The following is a 19,941-nucleotide window of genomic DNA, read 5'->3' on the forward strand; positions in this document are numbered from 1 at the left end:
ATACCACTCTAACAAAGTATGCTCTAATGCCAAATGATTAGAATTGGAAAAATAGTACTGTCTGTTTCCCCCCCCCCCAAATATTTTTTTTCCTCTTTCCAATATAAAATTGCAAGTATTTTTATATGTACTTATCAGCTTCCTAAAGTGGGACCAATCATTATAGGAGGCCTTGTGTCACGACCTGTGACGTGGCAACGAATACTTGGTCTAAAATGCCCATAGGTGGCGCTACATCGTAGGTCAGTGTTCCTTCACCTATCTCTTAGTCTGTTGAACTGTTGGGGTACCACACAGGATCTGTTGACAGTTTTTCTCCTTTCTATCTCTATAGTTTGCCTTTGATAGAATCAATGACAGGCCCGTCCATTCTTTTATGTTGTCTTCCCATCGTTTTCTCTGTCCCTATCTTTTCTTCTTTTTCCTGGTACTGTTCCATGAAGGAAGGTTTTGCGAGCCCTGAAAACCTTGTGATATAGCCAAAGAGTTTAAGTTTGCGTTTTTTTTGACAGTAGTTAGCAGGTCATCGTTGTGTTCGATCGCTGAACTAATCCTGTTTCTAATCTTCTTCGTTTGTGATGCTGTATTTGTATGTGATACCTAAGATCTTTCTGTATCATCTCAATTCCATCGATAGGATCCTCCTCTCTATTTCTACAGTCGATGTCCAAGATTCGCAACGATATAAGAATGTGGCCATGACCATGGAGCGTATCAATCTGATTTTTGTGTCGTGGACTATGCCTTTGTCTTTCCATTTTGTTTTGAGTTTTGCAAGTGCTGCTCTGGTCTGTGCAGTTCTGGTCAGTACTGGCCTGGTTAGTGTTTAGGACTACTATAACGGTCAATCACTTGACCTTTATGAACGAAGACCAGTTCAGGAATTAAGAAGATAAGGACACTTCATTGTGACTTTGAAAGAAAATTTCAAGTTTTCAGTACAATGGACCTCATTAACCAAACGAACGGTCACGTGATAATATTGATAAAACAACGAAAAAAAATACCTGTCACGTGATTGACTTTGTTGATTAAAATTAGATCGTAGTTTGTACAGAAGAGATAGAGAATCACGTGACTCAATGTTGTTTGTTTACGATTGGTGAATGAGGTCCATTGAAAAAGATTGAGATATTTTCAGTATGCTTTTTTAATGTGGACTGTGATGTAATGAAATCAGAACTGCAGATTGAATTAATTGAACTCTAATAATTCACTCGTTCACTTATTTCTAAATGTTCCACAATTAAGAGTTCTATAAGGGTCTGTTGAAGTTCATTTCCTGGAATTCAATATATCATGCTAAGAGAATGTGGTTTAATACATTCATATCTTATCTTATATTATACAGACGTTACTTCAAAAAAAAAAAAAAAAAAAAAAGATGATTACGTCCTACGCGTCATCCATCTAGTCATGCATGTTTACCAATGACCTTAATTCTGCCAAGTCACTGGTTTTCCTGGCTAGCCCAGGCAACCCATTTCATGCTCTAATAGCACTAGGGAAGAAGGAGTATTTGTACAAATTTGTCCTAGCATATGGAACGAAGAATGTGCCTTTATCTTTGTGTCTTTCTGAGTATTTTATTAGATTTTGTTTTGCATATTCCAGCATATAGTCTTATTTGTAAGTTGTAGTTTTTCTAATGTCCCCCCCTAACCCAAAACAGCACAATAGATTGAATAGAAGAATAAAGATCTATGGAGCGTTGTCTGATCTGGAAACTACTACAACACTGTTTCCCAAGCTTTTTCCTTAAAGGAACACTTCACAAATTTTGAGTATTAAGCGGAACATCTAGCTTATTTTTTAGAGAGATTAATTTACGTGGTGGCCAAACTAGTTAACTATTCCAGTAATTCGTGACCTCCCGGAACACTGGAGTCTCGCAGAACACAGTTTGGGAAACACTGTACCACAAAATTCATCTCAGATATTGGACTAGTCCTCTGAATCTCCCTAGGAGGAGAGGTGGTTGAGCGGTTAAGCGCTTGGCTTCTGAACCGGGGCTCCCGGGTTCGATTCCTGGCGAAGACTGGGATTTTTATTTCGGGATCCTTGGGCGCCTCTGAGTCCAGCTCTAATGGGTTAGTTGGGGAAAAGTAAAGGCGGTTGGCCGTTGTGCTGGCCACATGACACCCTCGTTAACCGTAGGCCACAGAATCAGATGACCTTTACATCATCTGCCCTATAGACCACAAGGTCTGAAAGGGGAACTTCACTTTTTACTGAATCTCCCTTCATAATATAGAAGATTCAAAGGATTAAATTGTAAAAAAAAAACTGTAACAAATAAAATCTGAAGTTAATTATGACAAAATTAGTACCACAACAGTTGCAGCTTCATACACCGTATCAATTTTGATACTATTAAATTGTCTAACAGATTTACTGTAATTTTTTTTTACACATTTAAAGAAATATTAAGACCTGTCAAAGCAGCCTCTTTTAGTTTTTGGCCCGCTACAAAAATAGCTCACCATTTCTAGTGACATGAACACAAGGGGAAGCCACTTTTGAGAAAGTAATTTAATTTTTTTTCCTCCCGATATTTAAACCAAAAAAAAAAAAAAATTAGCTTCAATGAATGTCAAGGATACGCTTTGACCTCAGAAAATACAACAAGGTCGTCTCTGGATTTGGGTTTGTCACTGTGATCTGTAATGAAAAAAAAAAGGGGGAGAGGGGGTGAGATGAAAAGCGACTCTTGTATTGCATGACTACTTGTACGTAATGGTAAGTCTGAACTAGAAATAACTAGGTCGGAATAATCTATGGACTAGTCTTACTGGGTAACCGAGTTACAGTAAGTGTAACACTTAGGCAGTGGCATATTCTCAAAGTACTCAAAGTTGAATGTTGTTATTAGCGGCGCTGAAAGGGGGGGGGGAGAGGGTCAGTGTCGGCACCTTGATTTAAGTGGGTATATGGCTATGAACGTTGATTTAATGGACGCAAGCAAGACATAATACTTGGACTAGACATTATAGGGCCCTACCTTATATAATACTTGGACTAGACATTATAGGGCGCTAACTTATATAATACTTGGACTAGACATTATAGGGCGCTACCTTATATAATACTTGGACTATACATTATAGGGCCCTACCTTATATAATACTTGGACTATACATTATAGGGCCCTACCTTATATAGTACTTGGACTATACATTATGGGGCCCTACCTTATATAATACTTGGACTAGACATTATAGGGCGCTACCTTATATAATACTTGGACTATACATTATAGGGCCCTACCTTATATAATACTTGGACTAGACATTATAGGGCGCTACCTTATATAATACTTGGACTATACATTATAGGGCGCTACCTTATATAATACTTGGACTATACATTATAGGGCCCTACCTTATATAATACTTGGACTAGACATTATAGGGCCCGACCTTATATAGTACTTGGACTAGACATTATAGGGCCCTACCTTATATAATACTTGGACTAGACATTATAGGGCCCTACCTTATATAATTTTTGGACTAGACATTATAGGGCCCGACCTTATATAGTACTTGGACTAGACATTATAGGGCCCGACCTTATATATAGTACTTGGACTATACATTATAGGGCCCTACCTTATATAGTACTTGGACTAGACATTATAGGGCCCGACCTTATATAGTACTTGGACTAGACATTATAGGGCCCGACCTTATATAGTACTTGGACTAGACATTATAGGGCCCGACCTTATATAATACTTGGACTAGACATTATAGGGCCCGACCTTATATAGTATTTGGACTAGACATTATAGGGCCCTACCTTATATAGTACTTGGACTAGACATTATAGGGCCCTACCTTATATAGTACTTGGACTAGACATTATAGGGCCCGACCTTATATGATACTTTGACTAGACATTATAGGGCCCTACCTTATATAATACTTGGACTAGACAATATAGGGCCCTAAAAGATACATACATATATATATATATATATATATATATATATATATATATATATATATATATATATATATATATATCAATTCCCGTAATAGAGACAGAGTTACTCTAGTAAACATAGAGTCAGAATGTTCTACAATGTTTAAGATCTGATCTGCGTTTCGAAATTTTTCATCTAAATTTTTTGTTTAGTTCTCTACGAGGCCCCCACCAATTGGAGGCCTTAAGCGGCTGCCTGGTTGGCCCATGCCTAAAGCCGGCACTACGGCGTAGGAATCTCGATTGTGACTCCTGCTCATCTAAATTTAGCGTCGGTTGTGATACAAAGCTGCCAAGGTTATCGTTACAGCTTATCTTATCTTATCATAACTACAATTTTCAAACTTTAGAACTGTTTTCTTATGCGCAATAGTTTTGGAAACCTATAAAAACGAACACAACGATCTCGAACAAGAGCTCACAGAGGCAAATCTTAGGATTGGTGGCACCTAAATATGGCCTTTATCAGTCTGTAAAGATATTAGTTAGGTTCAAACCTTTCGTCCATTGACGAAGAAAATTAAGTCATGTGATGCTGACGTCATTGTAGTAAGTTTCCTAAACGTGGAGTCTCTATTTCCGTATCGACCGTTTGCTCCTGTTGATTAATTCTTCTCTGAAAAAAAAAAAAAGACATTACTATACTTCAATACTAGCATTGTGGTTGCTACATCTATTTCTAATGAGTTATAAACCGGGTTTGGACATTGACGTAAAAAGTCTTAGATGGCTTGAGTCAGTGCTAGTAAGTTCCACTTTCAGACCTTGCGGTCTATATGGCAGATGATGAAAAGATCATCCGTTTTTGTGGCCCACTGTTAACGAGGATGTTATGTGGCCGGCACAACGACCTACCGCCTTTACTTTTGCCCAACTATTGTCAGGTACCCATTAGAGCTGGGTGGACTCAGAGACGCCCAAAGATCGCGAAATTTTAAAATCCCAGGATTCGAAAATCAAAGCGCTTTACCGCTCAGCCACCGCGCCTCCAAGTCAGTGCTGCTTTACCATTTTTTTTCCCGTCAAGCGTGTCAAAATAAAAATCGTCGTCCAATAAAATTCAGCCTATGAAACTTCATCATACACTGTGAACAAGAGCTTTAAAAGAGAGGGTGTATAGAACCGTCTACAGGCCGGATATGGACCGCGAGCCGTAGTTTGGAAATCACTGCATCTGTTTGTTTGTTTTTTAATATGGGGGAGTTCAGACGGCAATTTAAGGTACTTTGCGTACGTTCACATTCCACAACCACATCTCAGTAGCGCCTCTGATTCGGATAACATTGAGAAGTATTGTCGACGACACTGGGGATTTACGTTCTACAAAGTTACCGCCTTTACATCTTGACTTTTACATCATCTGCCCTATAGATCGCAAATGGGTAGGCATCAAAACATAACTAGAAGTCTTTCTACCTTCACTATTTATTTGAACACCATCAACAGAGGCACTGCTGACAATACTATTAGGCTAATGAAAGCAGTGAAGCAGAACGTGGTAACACTGTTGTTGACATATGGCCGTATGTCTGCTCGACACACTAAACGTTTTAGTTGTGGCCCTTGGTGTTGCACTTTTTGCATAAAACATTCAGCCAAGGACGAAATAAGAGTTTTTAGATAAGGTAAAGTAAGTGGTAAGCGCCTGGCTTCCAAACCGGGGAGTCCTGGGTTTGAATCCCGGTGAAGACTGGGGTTTTTTATTTCGGGGTCTTTACGGCGCCTCTGAGTCCACCCAGCGGTTGGTCGTTTGTGCTGTCCACATGACACCCTCGTTAACAAAGTGCCGCAGAAACAGGTGAACTGCCCTATATATTGTAAGGTCTGAAAGGGGAACTTAACATCACATGCCCTATAGATTGTAAGGTCTGAAAGGGGAACTTTACTTTTTTTTACTATAGAAAAACAGAAAAATCATTTTTGTTTTGCATGTCACAAATTTGAGTGACATATTCTGTTCTCTTAAATCAAATCAAATCCCAGAACTGAAGGAAAAGTTTCCTTTGAAAAGTAAAGATCTAATGGGCGAGTGAAGTAACAAGGGACTCTGGTACCTATCAGTTTCTTAGGGTGTTGTGTGGCCAACGCAAAGACTGGCTGCCTTAATTTAAAAAAAAACAACAGTTTGCTCCTTGGATTGGCTTTAGTTTTTTTTCCGACTTTCGTTTGCATTCTCAGAGAAAGAGAGACAGACAGACAGACAGACAGACGTACACAAGACTAAGAACAAAACGTAAGATTGTTACATTGTGAGTCGCTGTTGTAAAACTGTGGTTTAAAACACAGTGTAAGCATATTTGTACGTGTTAAAATGTCCAGTGAGTTCAATGCTGAAGCCGGTATATATGAGGCAGGTTTATTATAAAGCCTGTATTAACTCTGTCTGTCTGGTAAAAAGCTTGTACACGTTATTTCTCCCACACCCATTCTCAAACCGTAGCAAGGGAAAATTTTTTCTTCAGTTTTCACATATATGGCTAAATATGTAGGGTTTCGTCCCCTTACATAATTGAACACGTTACACGAACAGTCAATTTCTTGCATGGCACACAATTCGAGTGACATTTTCTGTTCTCTTCAATCAAATCAAAGCCTAGAGCCGAAGAAGCGTTGATAAAGTTTACCAGGAGCTTGTGTGTGTCTCTTTGTTGTTAAAGTCACAGTATGTCATCTGATGGGTCCAGTGAGGACCAGTGTGTAAGAACAGCTGATGGGCCCAGTGAGAACCAGTGTGTTAGAACAGAACATGTTATTTAATGGACCCAGTAAGCAGGGCCGGTTTAAGTATAGGCAAAGTAGGCAGCCGTCTATGGTCGGATTGGTGGGGACCTCGCACAGGTCTCATAACAATTATTTTAGAAGAAATAGAAAGGCTTGTGCCAAATGTTATTATTTGGAGTACTTTAGGTTTTAAATAAATTGTGTATTTGTTTTTGCTGTTTATTTTTAATTTTTCTATTGCATTTGAGGCCACCAAACTTACTTCGTTTAGGGTCTCCGATTATCTAAGGCCGGCCTTGCAGTGGGGACAACTATGCTAGGACAGAACGAGTCTTGGAAGTGTGAGGACTTAACGAAATTCCTAAACTATTTTTAGACTAGACGTGATGGCATTGGGGATTTTCAGAAAAAAAGAGTTTGGATCAATAGATCTGTCTGAAGACGTCTTACAGGTCTCACAACCATCCCTCACCCCCTATCCAGACTCAGGGTGTTATCGGAAATCGAACATAAGACAATGATTGACAAGGCTGTTAACTCTGAGCTACCAAAAGAAACTTTTATAGGGCCTTTGTTGTTGTTTTTTTTTAAACAACACTGAAGTCTCATGATGAGTATTACAAAGAGACATTAAAAATAAAAAAAATATTCAATTTTTAAAAATCAATTCTTATGTTATTTGCAAGTCCTATAGTAAACTGAACATTTGTATTATATTTTTTATAAAGTTTATATAAATTCATTCTGTCTGAATACCCGTCGTTATTTCTCCCAGACCCATTTCTTGGATCAAGTTAAAACTCAATTATTCATTGGTATGGAGAAGAAATGAATTAATTTAAAAAAAAATTAGTCTATTAATTACTGGTACTTAATTATTTTGTTTGATACCAATAGGAAAATTAATCTTTCAGTATGCACAGATATGGCTAAATATGTTTTGCCCCCTTAGATCATTGCTCAGTGTGGACAGTACGGAAGCACTGATACCATTCGACAATTGCTTATCCCGAATGGGAGACGACCATTTGCGAGCTTATAAGAGGACGGCGTAACAGAGGTGCCCCCCGTTAGAGCCCTAAAGATTAACTCGGGCGCCATTTCGCCGTCACCGGTATAGAAGAAAGTAGCTGGCAGCAGACGGAGAAATCTCGCGAAGGCTGCGGGACAAACATTTGAGACTCAAAGAAAAGCCATTATTGAAGACAGGCGCAGATGACGGAAAGAAAACTTATACAGACCGCCTGCTGACAACGGCTTTGTCTGCACGAGATGAGGAAAGGATATACAGGTCGCAACTGGGCTTGCGTAGTCATGTGAATCTTTTTTTTTTTTCTTTTTTTCCATTTTAGCTTTGTCAATTTTTTTTTTCTGTACTGAAGAGATGACATTGCCAACAACACATAAGATACACATAAGTTTACGGTTTACACAACAGTTCACGTTAAAATTGTTCATAAACTGTCCAAACTTGACAATCACTGGGTTGTCCATTGTCCTTTGCTGTAGAAGAACGAATCTTTTGGGATTCTTCCGGAAGGATCTGTCATTATTTCCTATGGAAGCCCAAAGATTCCAAGAAATATAAATGGTTATTCAGTACTGAATATATTACCTTGCGCGCGTCTTGAATCACTTAGGAGGTATACACATATTTCCATTATATAAATTTATTTTAATAAAAGGTTTTCATTTGTTCAAAACACGGTGAACAATTTTCTACATAATAGTCAAATGCAAGCATAGTTGCAGTTTCTCCGGAACTATATATATCTGATTCCATTTTTCATTATAAAATAAAAATACTAAATTAATGACCACTATTTAATTAAATATTTTTGTTTAACTATTTGATTGATTCATCTGTTGTCTTTGACAAGAAATAGTTGCGCAAAGTTTCAACTTTATCTGAAGTTGGGAGAAATAACCTGTAAACAATTTACATCCAACAGAGGGAGTTGATCTGTAACATCTGTTTACAATTATTGAAATGAACAGAATCATAGTCCAACATAGCATGTACCAGGTGATAAAATTAATATTGAAGAAACAAAAGTAGTGTTTCTTCACAAACGAAGATTAGATCTATATTTCTCTTCAGGCAGAATTCGAACAGGCAGTAAGGAGCGCATTAACACGATTAGCAGTGATTCAAACGATCCATAAAGATAATGAATAGTGCACAATGTATCTTTTTTATCATCTTATAAGATATGGAAGTTCTTTATAAAAATATTTACGTAATACCTATATCAATGTTTAACAAATAAATCTTCTGTTATTTAAAAAAGCACATTTCCCCTTTCAGACCTTGAGATCTATACGGTAGATGATGTAAAGGTCATCTGTTTCAGTTTCCCAAACTAAACGAGGGTGTCTTGTGGTTAGCACAACGACTAACTTTTCCTCAACTACGGTCAAGTGTCAATTAGAGCTGAGTGGATTCAAAGGCGCCCAAAAGATCATAAATAAAATAAGCAAAATATTTTACAAGATTAATATTTTCTAGTTTTCAGCAGGATTCAAACCAGGGACCTTTCGGTTCGGAAGTCAAGCGCTTTACCACTCAGTCACAGACCCCCTTAGACCCAACTGTGACCTACATATTTTGTCATACTCCAAGTACACAAAGGTGTTGACAATTAACTAACAAATCTAGAGAATTTTTTTTTTATTGGAGTTAGTCAGTGCGAGTGTGTGTTTTAAATCGAATATCATCTTCAAATCAGCACAAAATTGTGTGTGCTTATTGAAGTACTTTTATTTTTGTAACTGCAAAAAGCCAATTCTATTTATTCTAGATTTTATTTGCATCTTTCATATAGAAGAACTCGTTAAATTATTTCGTTTTCTGTGGCTCAAGAACTAAAAAAAAGTTTGTCCATCCCAGATCCAGAAAGCTCTAATCATTTATTTACTTCTGAGATTCGACATAGATTTGACGCCTCTCTTATAGATTCTAACTACGGCTGAATCAACTGCCTCTATGTCACAGTGACCTAGCCTCGCACTGGTCCAATCGATGGAATTTTCCTGTGACGGCGACGTCAATAACAACAAAAAAACAAAATATTGAGCCACCGACTTTAAGTGTTTTTTTTTTTTTTTGTTTTTTTCTATTCGTTTTATGTAACGAAACTTTTGGATAGTTGAACCAGAGCATTAATTCAGATGGTCCTAAAACGACATTTCTGGCTGTTACATTCGACCTGGTTTACCTACACTAAATGTACTACAGATGAATTGATAGGGTACCTCAATGTACGTTTGAAATAAATTGAAATTAAATGCAACTGTAAGATACATTTGGGATAGACAAGCGACAAAGCCTGTAAGGATTAATAGATAGACTCTGGAGACTCTTAGTGAGGGTTTAATATATCTAATCAATCTAGATTTGTAAAATAAGACTGGAAGCCTAGTCCAATAAACTTGAAAGATTTTACAAGAGGTCTATAGCATGATGAAATAACAAGATCTGGTAGATTTTGACAAGAGGTCTATAGTATAAAGAAATAAAAAGATCTGGTAGATTTTGACAAGAGGTCTATAGTATAAAGAAATAAATAGATCTGGTAGATTTTGACAAGAGGTCTATAGTATAAAGAAATAAATAGATCTGGTAGATTTTGAAAGGTACCTATAGTATGAAGAAATTTTTAAAAATCTGGTAGATTTTGACAAGAGACCTTTAGAATGAATAAATAAATAAATCTGGTAGATTTTAAAAGGTACTAATAGTATGAAGAAATATAAAAAAAAATCTGGAAGATTTAGAAATGAGACCTAGTTTAATGAATTTATAAGTTCTGGCAGATTCAAAATTTCTCACAGGTAGCCTAGTCTACCAATCGAGCTTACAAGATAGATCTATATCTGGTACTAGAGTCGAACCTAGCATATGCTTGCTGCTTATAGTTTTAATCGAACATAATAAAAATAATCTCCACCCAACATGATAGAGTAACAATGGCCTTTAATACACCACCATATCGATCACCTCGTGTTAACATATCTCCGCGAGATTTGCTAATTAAGACTGACTTCAGTTATAAGAGTTCACGACGTCAGAATCCTCTTGGTAACTCAATGTAGCACGCCATTTATGGCAACTTAATGTAGCACACAATTTATGGCAACTTAATGTAGCACACAATTTATGGCAACTTAATGTAGCACACAATTTATGGCAACTTAATGTAGCACACAATTTATGGCAACTTAATGTAGCACACAATTTATGGCAACTTAATGTAGCACACAATTTATGGCAACTTTATGTAGCACACAATTTATGGCAACTTAATGTAGCACACAATTTATGGTAACTTAATGTAGCACACAATTTATGGCAACTTAATGTAGCACACAATTTATGGCAACTTAATGTAGCACACAATCTATGGTAACTTAATGTAGCACGCAATCTATGGTAACTTAATGTAGCACGCAATCTATGGTAACTCAATGTAGCACACAGTCTATGGTAACTCAATGTAGCACACAATCTATGGTAACTCAATGTAGCACACAGTCTACGGTAACTCAATGTAGCACACAATCTATGGTAACTTAATGTAGCACGCAATCTATGGTAACTTAATGTATCGCACAATCTATGGTAACTCGGTGTAGCACACAATCTATGGTAACTTAATGTAGCACGCAATCTATGGTAACTTAATGTAGCACGCAATCTATGGTAACTCGATGTAGCACACAATCTATGGTAACTTAATGTAGCACACACTCTATAAACTGATTTGTAAACACACTAAAATGACATTGAAAGCATAATGGAGATTTCTCACAATGAGCTACACAATGCCAAGGACGCTAAATTGAACTTGCCAACTTGCAACTAAATAAATGTTACAAATGGAAAAGCTTAGAAATAAATTGATTCTTCATGGCTTAAACAATATAACAAAAAACAAACTCATATAACTTTTAAAAACAAAACTTATCAACAATACCTTTATTTGTGTACATCAGATACATCATAATGCTTTCTATTTTTAGGTTTTCCGCCATGTATAAAAATCCCCATAAGATATAATGTTTAAACTAACCTAGATCTATATGTTTTTGTCTTGGATTTCTTTAAATATCATTTGGCAAAGGCAATGTTAAAAGTAGGCCTATCATAGAAAATACATTTAAAATGTTTTAACTCTTTTTCTCCTCCATCGTTGATTTGACCTCGTTAAAGTAAATTAATGTTTGATTTTATAAACTTGACTGCGTTCTAGAAAACGAGCACGCCTTTCCCTTTAATTCTAGACCAAAATAAAACAGTGTCTGATAACAAACGAATAGGTTATTGAAGTTTAATCATAGAAGTGGAGTGGACTAGTAATGAGCAAAATGAAGAGTTCTGTCGAAACGTGGAAACATAATTACGAGAGAATGAGTTAATATGTCTGTATTAAAGTAACACAATTTGTGAAATAATGTGAAATACACTAACAAATTTACGATGCACTGACCGATAAAAAAAAGGCGTCATAAAAGTAGTGGAGGGTTTAGGCCACTGGCCACTCATCAAGTGACTCCGCCAAAAGTGCGACGTCAATTTCCAAGTTAACACGACGTACTACTGTCATATCGGACAATTTCAACGGCCTTAGATAATTGGAGGTCCTAGGAAAAGTGAATTTGAAGCCCCCCCCCCCCCAAAAAAAAAGAAAGGCACTGCGAAAACATAGAATTACGCAATGTAATAAAAATCAGCCCAACTGTAATTGATATATCGCCGAGTTAGACATGTAAATATAGAGTCATAGTGCTCTACGATGTTTGAGATCTGACACAAGTTTCGCATTTTTTTCTCTTCATTTGAGGACCTAGGTGGCTGCTCAGTTTGCTTATGGCCTAAGGCCGACCCTGACTAGATCTGGAAGTAGACAGAAGACTAAAATCTAAAGTAAAAGTAAAGTTCCCTTTTCAGACCTTTGCGATCTATAAGGCAGATGATGTAAAGGTCGTTTCTGTGGCCTACGGTTAACGAGGGTGTCATGTAGCCAGCACAACGACCAACCGGCTTTACTTTCTCCAACTAATGTCAGGTACCCATTAGAGCTGGGTGGACTCAGAGGCGCCCAAAGATCCCAAAATTCATAATCCCAGTCTCCATCAGGATTCGAACCCGGGACCTCCGGCTCAGAAGCCAAGCGCTTTACCGCTCAGCCACCGCGCCTCCAAAAACTAAAGTAGCATAGCAAAAAATCAGATAAACACTATTACAAAAACACAACCTAATAAATTACGCAGAAATAAAAAAATCATATATTCAAATTTCTAGTTCCATGGGCTGGAACACATTCATACAAGTACTTTTATCTTACAATAGCTATTGCAGCATGACTCGAGGCCAATCGTAACAGAATGCTTGAGCACTGACCTGCGACGTCGCAACCTGTGGGCAGTTTAGACCAACCACAAGCTGCTAGTGTTCAGGCCTTATTTAACGCTTGGCCTCATCCAAATCACTGACGAAGTAGAGTTTTAGTCTCTCATCAACATTAACGACTAGATCAGTGATTCCCAAAGTGGTCTATCTAGACCCCCAGGGGTCTACGAAGACTTCCAAGGGGTCTACGAAAGTGAAAAAACAAATTGGGGGTCTATGAGATGTCCAAAGGTGTCTACGATTTTATTTAAGCACGTCGTGACTTTAATTTTTACATCACATTAATGTAATTCTTTCATACACTAATATATGAATAGTATCTTAGTTAATAGTTAAAATATTTATACTGCTATTCAAATGAAAAATTATTGTATTTAATTTCAATAATAATTTAAAGAACCTAATTTTGTAAGTAATGTTTAGCAAAAAGTATTACAGGGGTCATTTATTACATTCATTACATTATAACATCCATAGCAACGGATCATAAATCTGCAAAAAGACATTTCCAGTGTGGTTGGTGATTCCAGCAATACATATTTATTTTTATTTTAATTGGTTTCAATTTGAATTTTATCAATAAAAAAAGATAGATCTATAGAACTTAGTAAGTAGCTTTAAATTACTTTTTCACTTTTCAACTCACTGCAGATAGAAATTAGTTTTTTTTTTAAAATGTTGATGAATTTGAAAAAATTTGCAAGTTGAACATGGGGGTCTACCGAAAACCAGAAAACATGGTAAGGGGTCTACGAGACAAAAAAAAGTTTGGGAACCACTGGGCTAGATTAACACAAGGATACTCGTAGGGAAAAGCTGTCTTCCTCTTGGAAGGAACGTACCGATATGTATTTTTAATTTAGGCCGAAAACGAAACAAAAAAAAAAAACACTAACATTCGCAAGGGAAGATAAGCATGATCTAATTTTCGCAAGCAAACGAAAATGATTTTGAGGTGTATCGTCTGGAAAAACTGGCATAAGTAGGTTGACACTAAATCACAATAATAAAACCAACAAAGAGAACGAGAGAGAGAGAGACTCACATAAACATTGAATATAATGTGTTTTTTTTTTTTCCTTTTTTCAAATAGGCCGTTAGTTTTTACCACAGACTATACTTTATGGTTTTTACCCTATAATTGTCCCCGATCAAAAGTTAGGTTAAAAAAGTACTTCCATGAAGTGCAATGATTATACGAAGACTATAAATGCACACACACACGTATTATCGAAGGTCTCTAAAAGTTACGAAAATATTTAGCTTGGACAGATTGCACTCCTAAATAACGTAGATATCAGAATATACACAATTTTATTCATTCAGATGCCAATAATTTACTATCTGTATTCAATGTTTTTTTGTCCATATGTAAATGAGTTTTTCGCATTTTTTCTAGAGCCCCCCCCCCCATTAGACAGTAAACTCTTTGAGTTAAAGAGCAGCTAGCATGCTGTACGGTTACACTGGAATGAATTTCTTATAGGAGAGGGAACATGAGATTTCATTCGCAGGGCAGAACTATTAGAAGCACAAGCAATAGATATATATCACTTTTGATGTATATCTAAAAAAACATTCCATCGAATGCTTCTCATGATAAAAGCTAAGATGTACATCAATTAAATTGCATCATTTAAAGAGATTATTATGGTGCTGACCATTTTGAATATTGCGGGCTTGTACACTTGTGTCCATAGTATAATCATTTCAATTGTGTACGAGTGTGTGATGGTATGATGAAGGCAATGCTCCTTCGTTTCAAATGTGTCATAAATGAAATAAGCAAAATATTTGTAAAAATACTTTTAAAACAAAGCATGATTATCTAAGGAGAAGAACTCCACATTGACATCAATATTTCTCAATGCTGTAATATTTATGTCCCTTTTTATAACAAATTAATTTTCTTATTTAATTATCACTAATAAATTAATAAATTGATTGATTTTTTTCAAATTCATGTTTTGTTAGAAACCAACAAATTAATTAATTAATTAATTATCACTATTTAATTAATTAACTGATTGATTTTTTATTCATGTTTTGTTAGGAACCATGAATATTGTGCTAAGTTGCAACTTGATCCGAGAATGAGACGTGGGAGAAATAACGTTGTCATAATTTGTACCAGACAGACAGACAGACAGACAGTCAGAGTGAGCCAGTATAAAGCTTTGTTTAAAAAATGACAGAAAGAGAACAGGTTCACACAAAAGAATGAGTAAAAGAACAAAGGGAAAAAAAACACAAGTAAAGAAAAAAATCTTTTAAATTCTCTGAATTTTTTTGTTCAAAGCTCACGAATTTTTACCTAAATGTACTAATATATATACTACTTATAAGCATGTTAAAAAGTCCCCTCTCAGACCTTGCAATCTATGGGTCAGAAGATGACAAGATATAAAGGACATCTGTTTCTGTGGTCCACGGTTTATGAGGGTGTCATGTGGCCAGCACAACGACCAACCATCTTTACTTTACTCCAACTATTGTCGGGTATCTATTTGAGCTAAGAGCACTCAAAGGCGCCTTAAAGATCCCAAAATTAAAAATTCCAGGATTCGAACTCCAGAGCCCTCAGACGGAAGCCAGGTGCTCTACCAATCAGCCACCTTGCCTCCTTATAGTCATGCTGTCCCTGCATATATGGGCCAAAAGACACAGGATGTCAAGCTTTGAGCGTATTGATCTATATTTGTGTCTAAAGACACATACTTCACATAGGAAGTCCATCCATGGGCATGTGTATTTAAATAGGAAGCACATACAAAGTCAAGCTAGGAGCCTCTTGTGTTTTGGGGCGTAAAAGAATACAGCGGAGACAGTCTACATTAATGTTCGTGTTTTTAGGTGTCTTCGGTGCATGCAGGTGAATTGTGTAATGCAGTGGTTCCCAAACTTTTTTGTCTCGTAGACCCCTTGCCATGTTTTCTGATTTTCGGTAGACCCCCTACATATTTTGTATTGCATTTTTAAATTCATCAACATTTTAAAAAAAAACTAATTTCCAACTGTAGTGAGTTAAAGAGTGAAAAATTAATTTAAAGCGACACTGTAAGTTATAGAGATCTATCTTTTTTATAGATAAAATTAAAATTTAAACCAATTAAATAACAATTAATATTTATTACTGGAATCACTAAACACGCTGGAAATATGTTGTTTTTTTATAGCAAGTTTATCATCCGTTGCTATGGATATTATATTTCGTATAGGAATTTATTGTTCTATGAAGTAGTCCTTCAAACATTAAATATTAATTAATTAATTTGCCATAATTGTAAAAGTTTTCGCAAAGAGCAGTTTCTCGTGAATATCTTGATCTTTCATGTGTGGCTCAAATAGTGGTGCTGCGGAACTGTTTTTACTAAAAGGAGAAGGAGCGAAAGCGAGTAACTGTCACCTAAACCAGTAAGCTTTTGGCAGGAAGGGCTCATTAGCCTTGGCCTTCTACCTACCTAGCAGAAGGAAAAATTATTATTATTATTATAGCTTTTATATAGCGCTACTTTCATGCTTATAGCATGCTCAGAGCGCTTTTGATCCAATCTCTTTTGTGGACCAGTGGGTGGAGGGGGTATCTAGGAGTTGGTTTTCCGTGCTGCCTTTAGGCGCTCAGTAAACACAACTCTGCCCGAGTCGGGTGTCGAACCTCGAGCCCCCTTCTAGGTAGCCAAGCCAAACCAAGTTCAAGCAGACTTGGCCTCTCGACCACACTTCCCACTATGACTGCAAAACTCTGCTGCCTCACAGCTATACCCAAATATGGGAAAGGTTTCGTGGGTCGTCCCTGAAGAAAAATAAGGAGCAGACACAAAGCACTACACCCTGTCAGAGCCTGCGACGCCCCTGATCCCAAACTCGTTTGCAAAGAATTGCATAAGAAGCTTTTAATTTTACAACTCATGCCACCTATGAGTCCATGAACTATATTGTTGCTTCAAGAAATTCTTTTAATAATAATCAGATATAGGTTTGTGTAAAACAGATTTTAAAACTACAACAGCTGGTAAAATGAATGTTTTCCGTATTTTGCTATAAATAAAGAGATATTGTAAGCCGCTCACAAACCATCATCTTCTCTATATGATGTCTAAGAGATTCTGTGGGTATATTCTGAAATTTATGTTTGAGTATTTGAAAGATTTTCAAATCTTCATCTGTTTTGTCAGGGTGGCATTGTCTCAAATGATCTTCTAGTGTAATTAGTTTCATATTGTCATAAAAGGGCACTTAGGCAAGGAAGGAATGAATCCCAATTTTAAATAATCAAAGCTGTAAAATCTACATTATTTTTGTGAAACATTAGTTACATGTAGACAAAATTAAGCTATTTAAATAAGTATAGAAATTAAATACAACAATTTTTCGTTTGAATAGCAGGATAAATATCTAATGGATTAGGTAAACATAATATATTGGTTTATGAAAGAATTACATTAATGGGATATAAAAATTAAAGTCACATCCTTCTTAAATGAAATCTATTATCGTAGACCCCCGTGGACATCTCGTAGACCCCCAATTTATTTTTTCCCTTTCGTAGACCCCCTGGAAGTCTTCATAGACCCCTGGGGGTCTATATAGACCACTTTGGGAATCACTGGTGTAATGAAATGTCAATTTTGTATAATGAACAATGCACAGTGCGTGCACAATACTCGTGTGCAGGAAGCCGTTTAGATTTTACCACACGAATGGCTGAAAGATAGGCTAAATAGTATTTAGGCCCTTGGAAAGGGAGACAATCAATCCCAATATATGTTATAATATCAAAATTAGCTCCCTTTGTCCTTGTAGTGGTAGGCCTAACTGTTGTCAGATTTCTAGATCTAGTCTAGTTCTTTTGTGTAGGAAGTAATAGTAAAAATAAACATAACTGCATATAAAAGAGCACCTACCTATGTGTCTGCAAAGAACATTATTAAAAACCTGTTTTAGAATATTGAGCTATAAGCACGGACACAGTTAACACAGGCGTAATAACAAATTATATGAACGATAGCAAAATAAGGGGGAGAGAACCCCACCATGTTTACATGCCGAATCAAGAAGGGAGGGGACGTGAATTATATTTAGCCAATGAAATGGCTTGAAAGCACTGGTCGGGAAGAGAGGGGAGTGCGAGTGCGGGGATGAAAGAGAACCAAAGGACACCGAGTTCTTTCAGACGTCTGCTAGAAATGTATACAAGGATTTCATCATACCGGAGTTCACGCTGAAACGAAGTTAACACATTTACCAGACTAGTTATATAAATGCCCCTTTTCACCCGAAGGCCCCGACGTCTGTATAATCAACGATGTACTCTACGTGTAGATAAATGTGTAAATATCAAATATATGTCAGTCTGCAGTTAGGCATATCATGGCTAAGAAATAAAAGCTGCATAATAATTATATTCAACACCCGCCCAGGGCCGTACCCTTAAAGAGGACCCCCACATTTCAAATATATATATATATATATTTTAAAAACAAAATATGCATATCATATTAAATAGGGAAACATATAGAGAGTATATTAAATACAAGTGCTTTTCCCTGCAGGGCCGGTCTTAGGCCACTGCAACCTATGCGGTCGCAGTGGGCCCCGGGCTTTCATAGGCCCCGCGCTATTTTATGTGTAATTATTAATTGCAAAATATATACGAAAAATTCCTGGAAATAACCTGCACATATTAAAATTTCCTGAAAACTCATAAAAATAGACAAAATTATCATTTGTGTGTGTCATTCATTATGGAAAACACCATTCCTACGCGATAAAAAGAAAAGACAGTGTCAGCTTTCATGCAATAAAATGTAATAATCGGATGAATTTTCCCCATAACCTAAAGTTCCAATACCGTATTTACTTTTATAGTCACTGACATATAAATATGCCATAGGTTGCAAGATTGGTAAAGTAAAATTGACTTGATCGCAATTTTATACTTAGAAAAAAAATGAATAAAATGCAAAGCCGAATTTATTTTCTAATATAAAATCTTAATTTTCACTTATTATCCTTATTCCCACCCAGACTAGGCCCCGCGCAGTTTCGCATAGGGCCCCGCAATCGCTAGGACCGGCCCTGTTTCCCTGTACTGAGAAGGCTTTAGCCTACAATTTAGAATTCGGGTCGTTCCCTTTTTTTAAAAAAAAATAGTACATTTAAGAAACCATCACCCAGATACCCCGTTCTTTCTCCCCCTTTCCAACTGGTCCAGACAAGTGATAAGATTATCATAGTGTATTGAGCACGCTAAAAGCATGAAATTGCGCTAAACAAAAACAATTGGTAAAAAAAAAATATGTCTAATCGCTCAGATTTATTATTATTAGTCTAGATCTAATACAAATTAAATTACATGATTGACTAATCCAAACCAATAGATGATACACTTAATATAAGTTTTTTTTTTTGTTTTTTTTTTATGTATCTCCCTAGAAGTTTTGCATGTTTGCTTGTTTAATTATATTTCTTCCTTCATAAATAGGACAAGCTTTTCAAACTATGAATATTATTAAGTGCATTTATATTGAAGCTTGAAGAGGACAAAAAACGTTTCACGTGAAGTAGGCCTACCCTTACTTAAATGCAGCACTGATTATATAATGTAATGAGCTTTTGTGACGATGGTCTAGAGTTCGAAACCTTGCCCTTTGCAAAAAGGTTTGTACTGAGACTTACTAACCCCTTGCTGAAAGTAGGTCTTTGAAAAAAATCCGCCAGCCTATTGCAAGTCCCAAAAAGCCAGTGGAGTCTGGGAACGCATAAGGCGCCCTGACCGCACTTTCCCCGTGGTGGAGGCTGTCCAGGCCTGAGCAAGCTAT

General features: G+C 36.6%; 1 protein-coding gene across 1 annotated transcript in view; it reads right to left on the reverse strand.

The window, feature by feature from the left end:
• LOC106062035 (xanthine dehydrogenase/oxidase-like) overlaps window positions 1-18,185 on the reverse strand; it is a 53,131-nt gene extending 34,946 nt beyond the window's left edge. Inside the window, exons 1-3 of the mRNA XM_056036015.1 lie at window positions 18,025-18,185; window positions 4,485-4,603; window positions 2,604-2,661 (exon numbers count right to left, since the gene is read on the reverse strand). Coding sequence (XP_055891990.1) covers window positions 2,604-2,661; window positions 4,485-4,532 — 106 coding nt within the window. The 5' untranslated portion in view covers window positions 4,533-4,603; window positions 18,025-18,185. The remainder of the gene's footprint in view (window positions 1-2,603; window positions 2,662-4,484; window positions 4,604-18,024) is intronic.
• Window positions 18,186-19,941: the final 1,756 nt, after the last annotated feature.

Source organism: Biomphalaria glabrata, chromosome 7, assembly GCF_947242115.1.
Source record: "Biomphalaria glabrata chromosome 7, xgBioGlab47.1, whole genome shotgun sequence".
NCBI lineage: Eukaryota > Metazoa > Mollusca > Gastropoda > Planorbidae > Biomphalaria > Biomphalaria glabrata.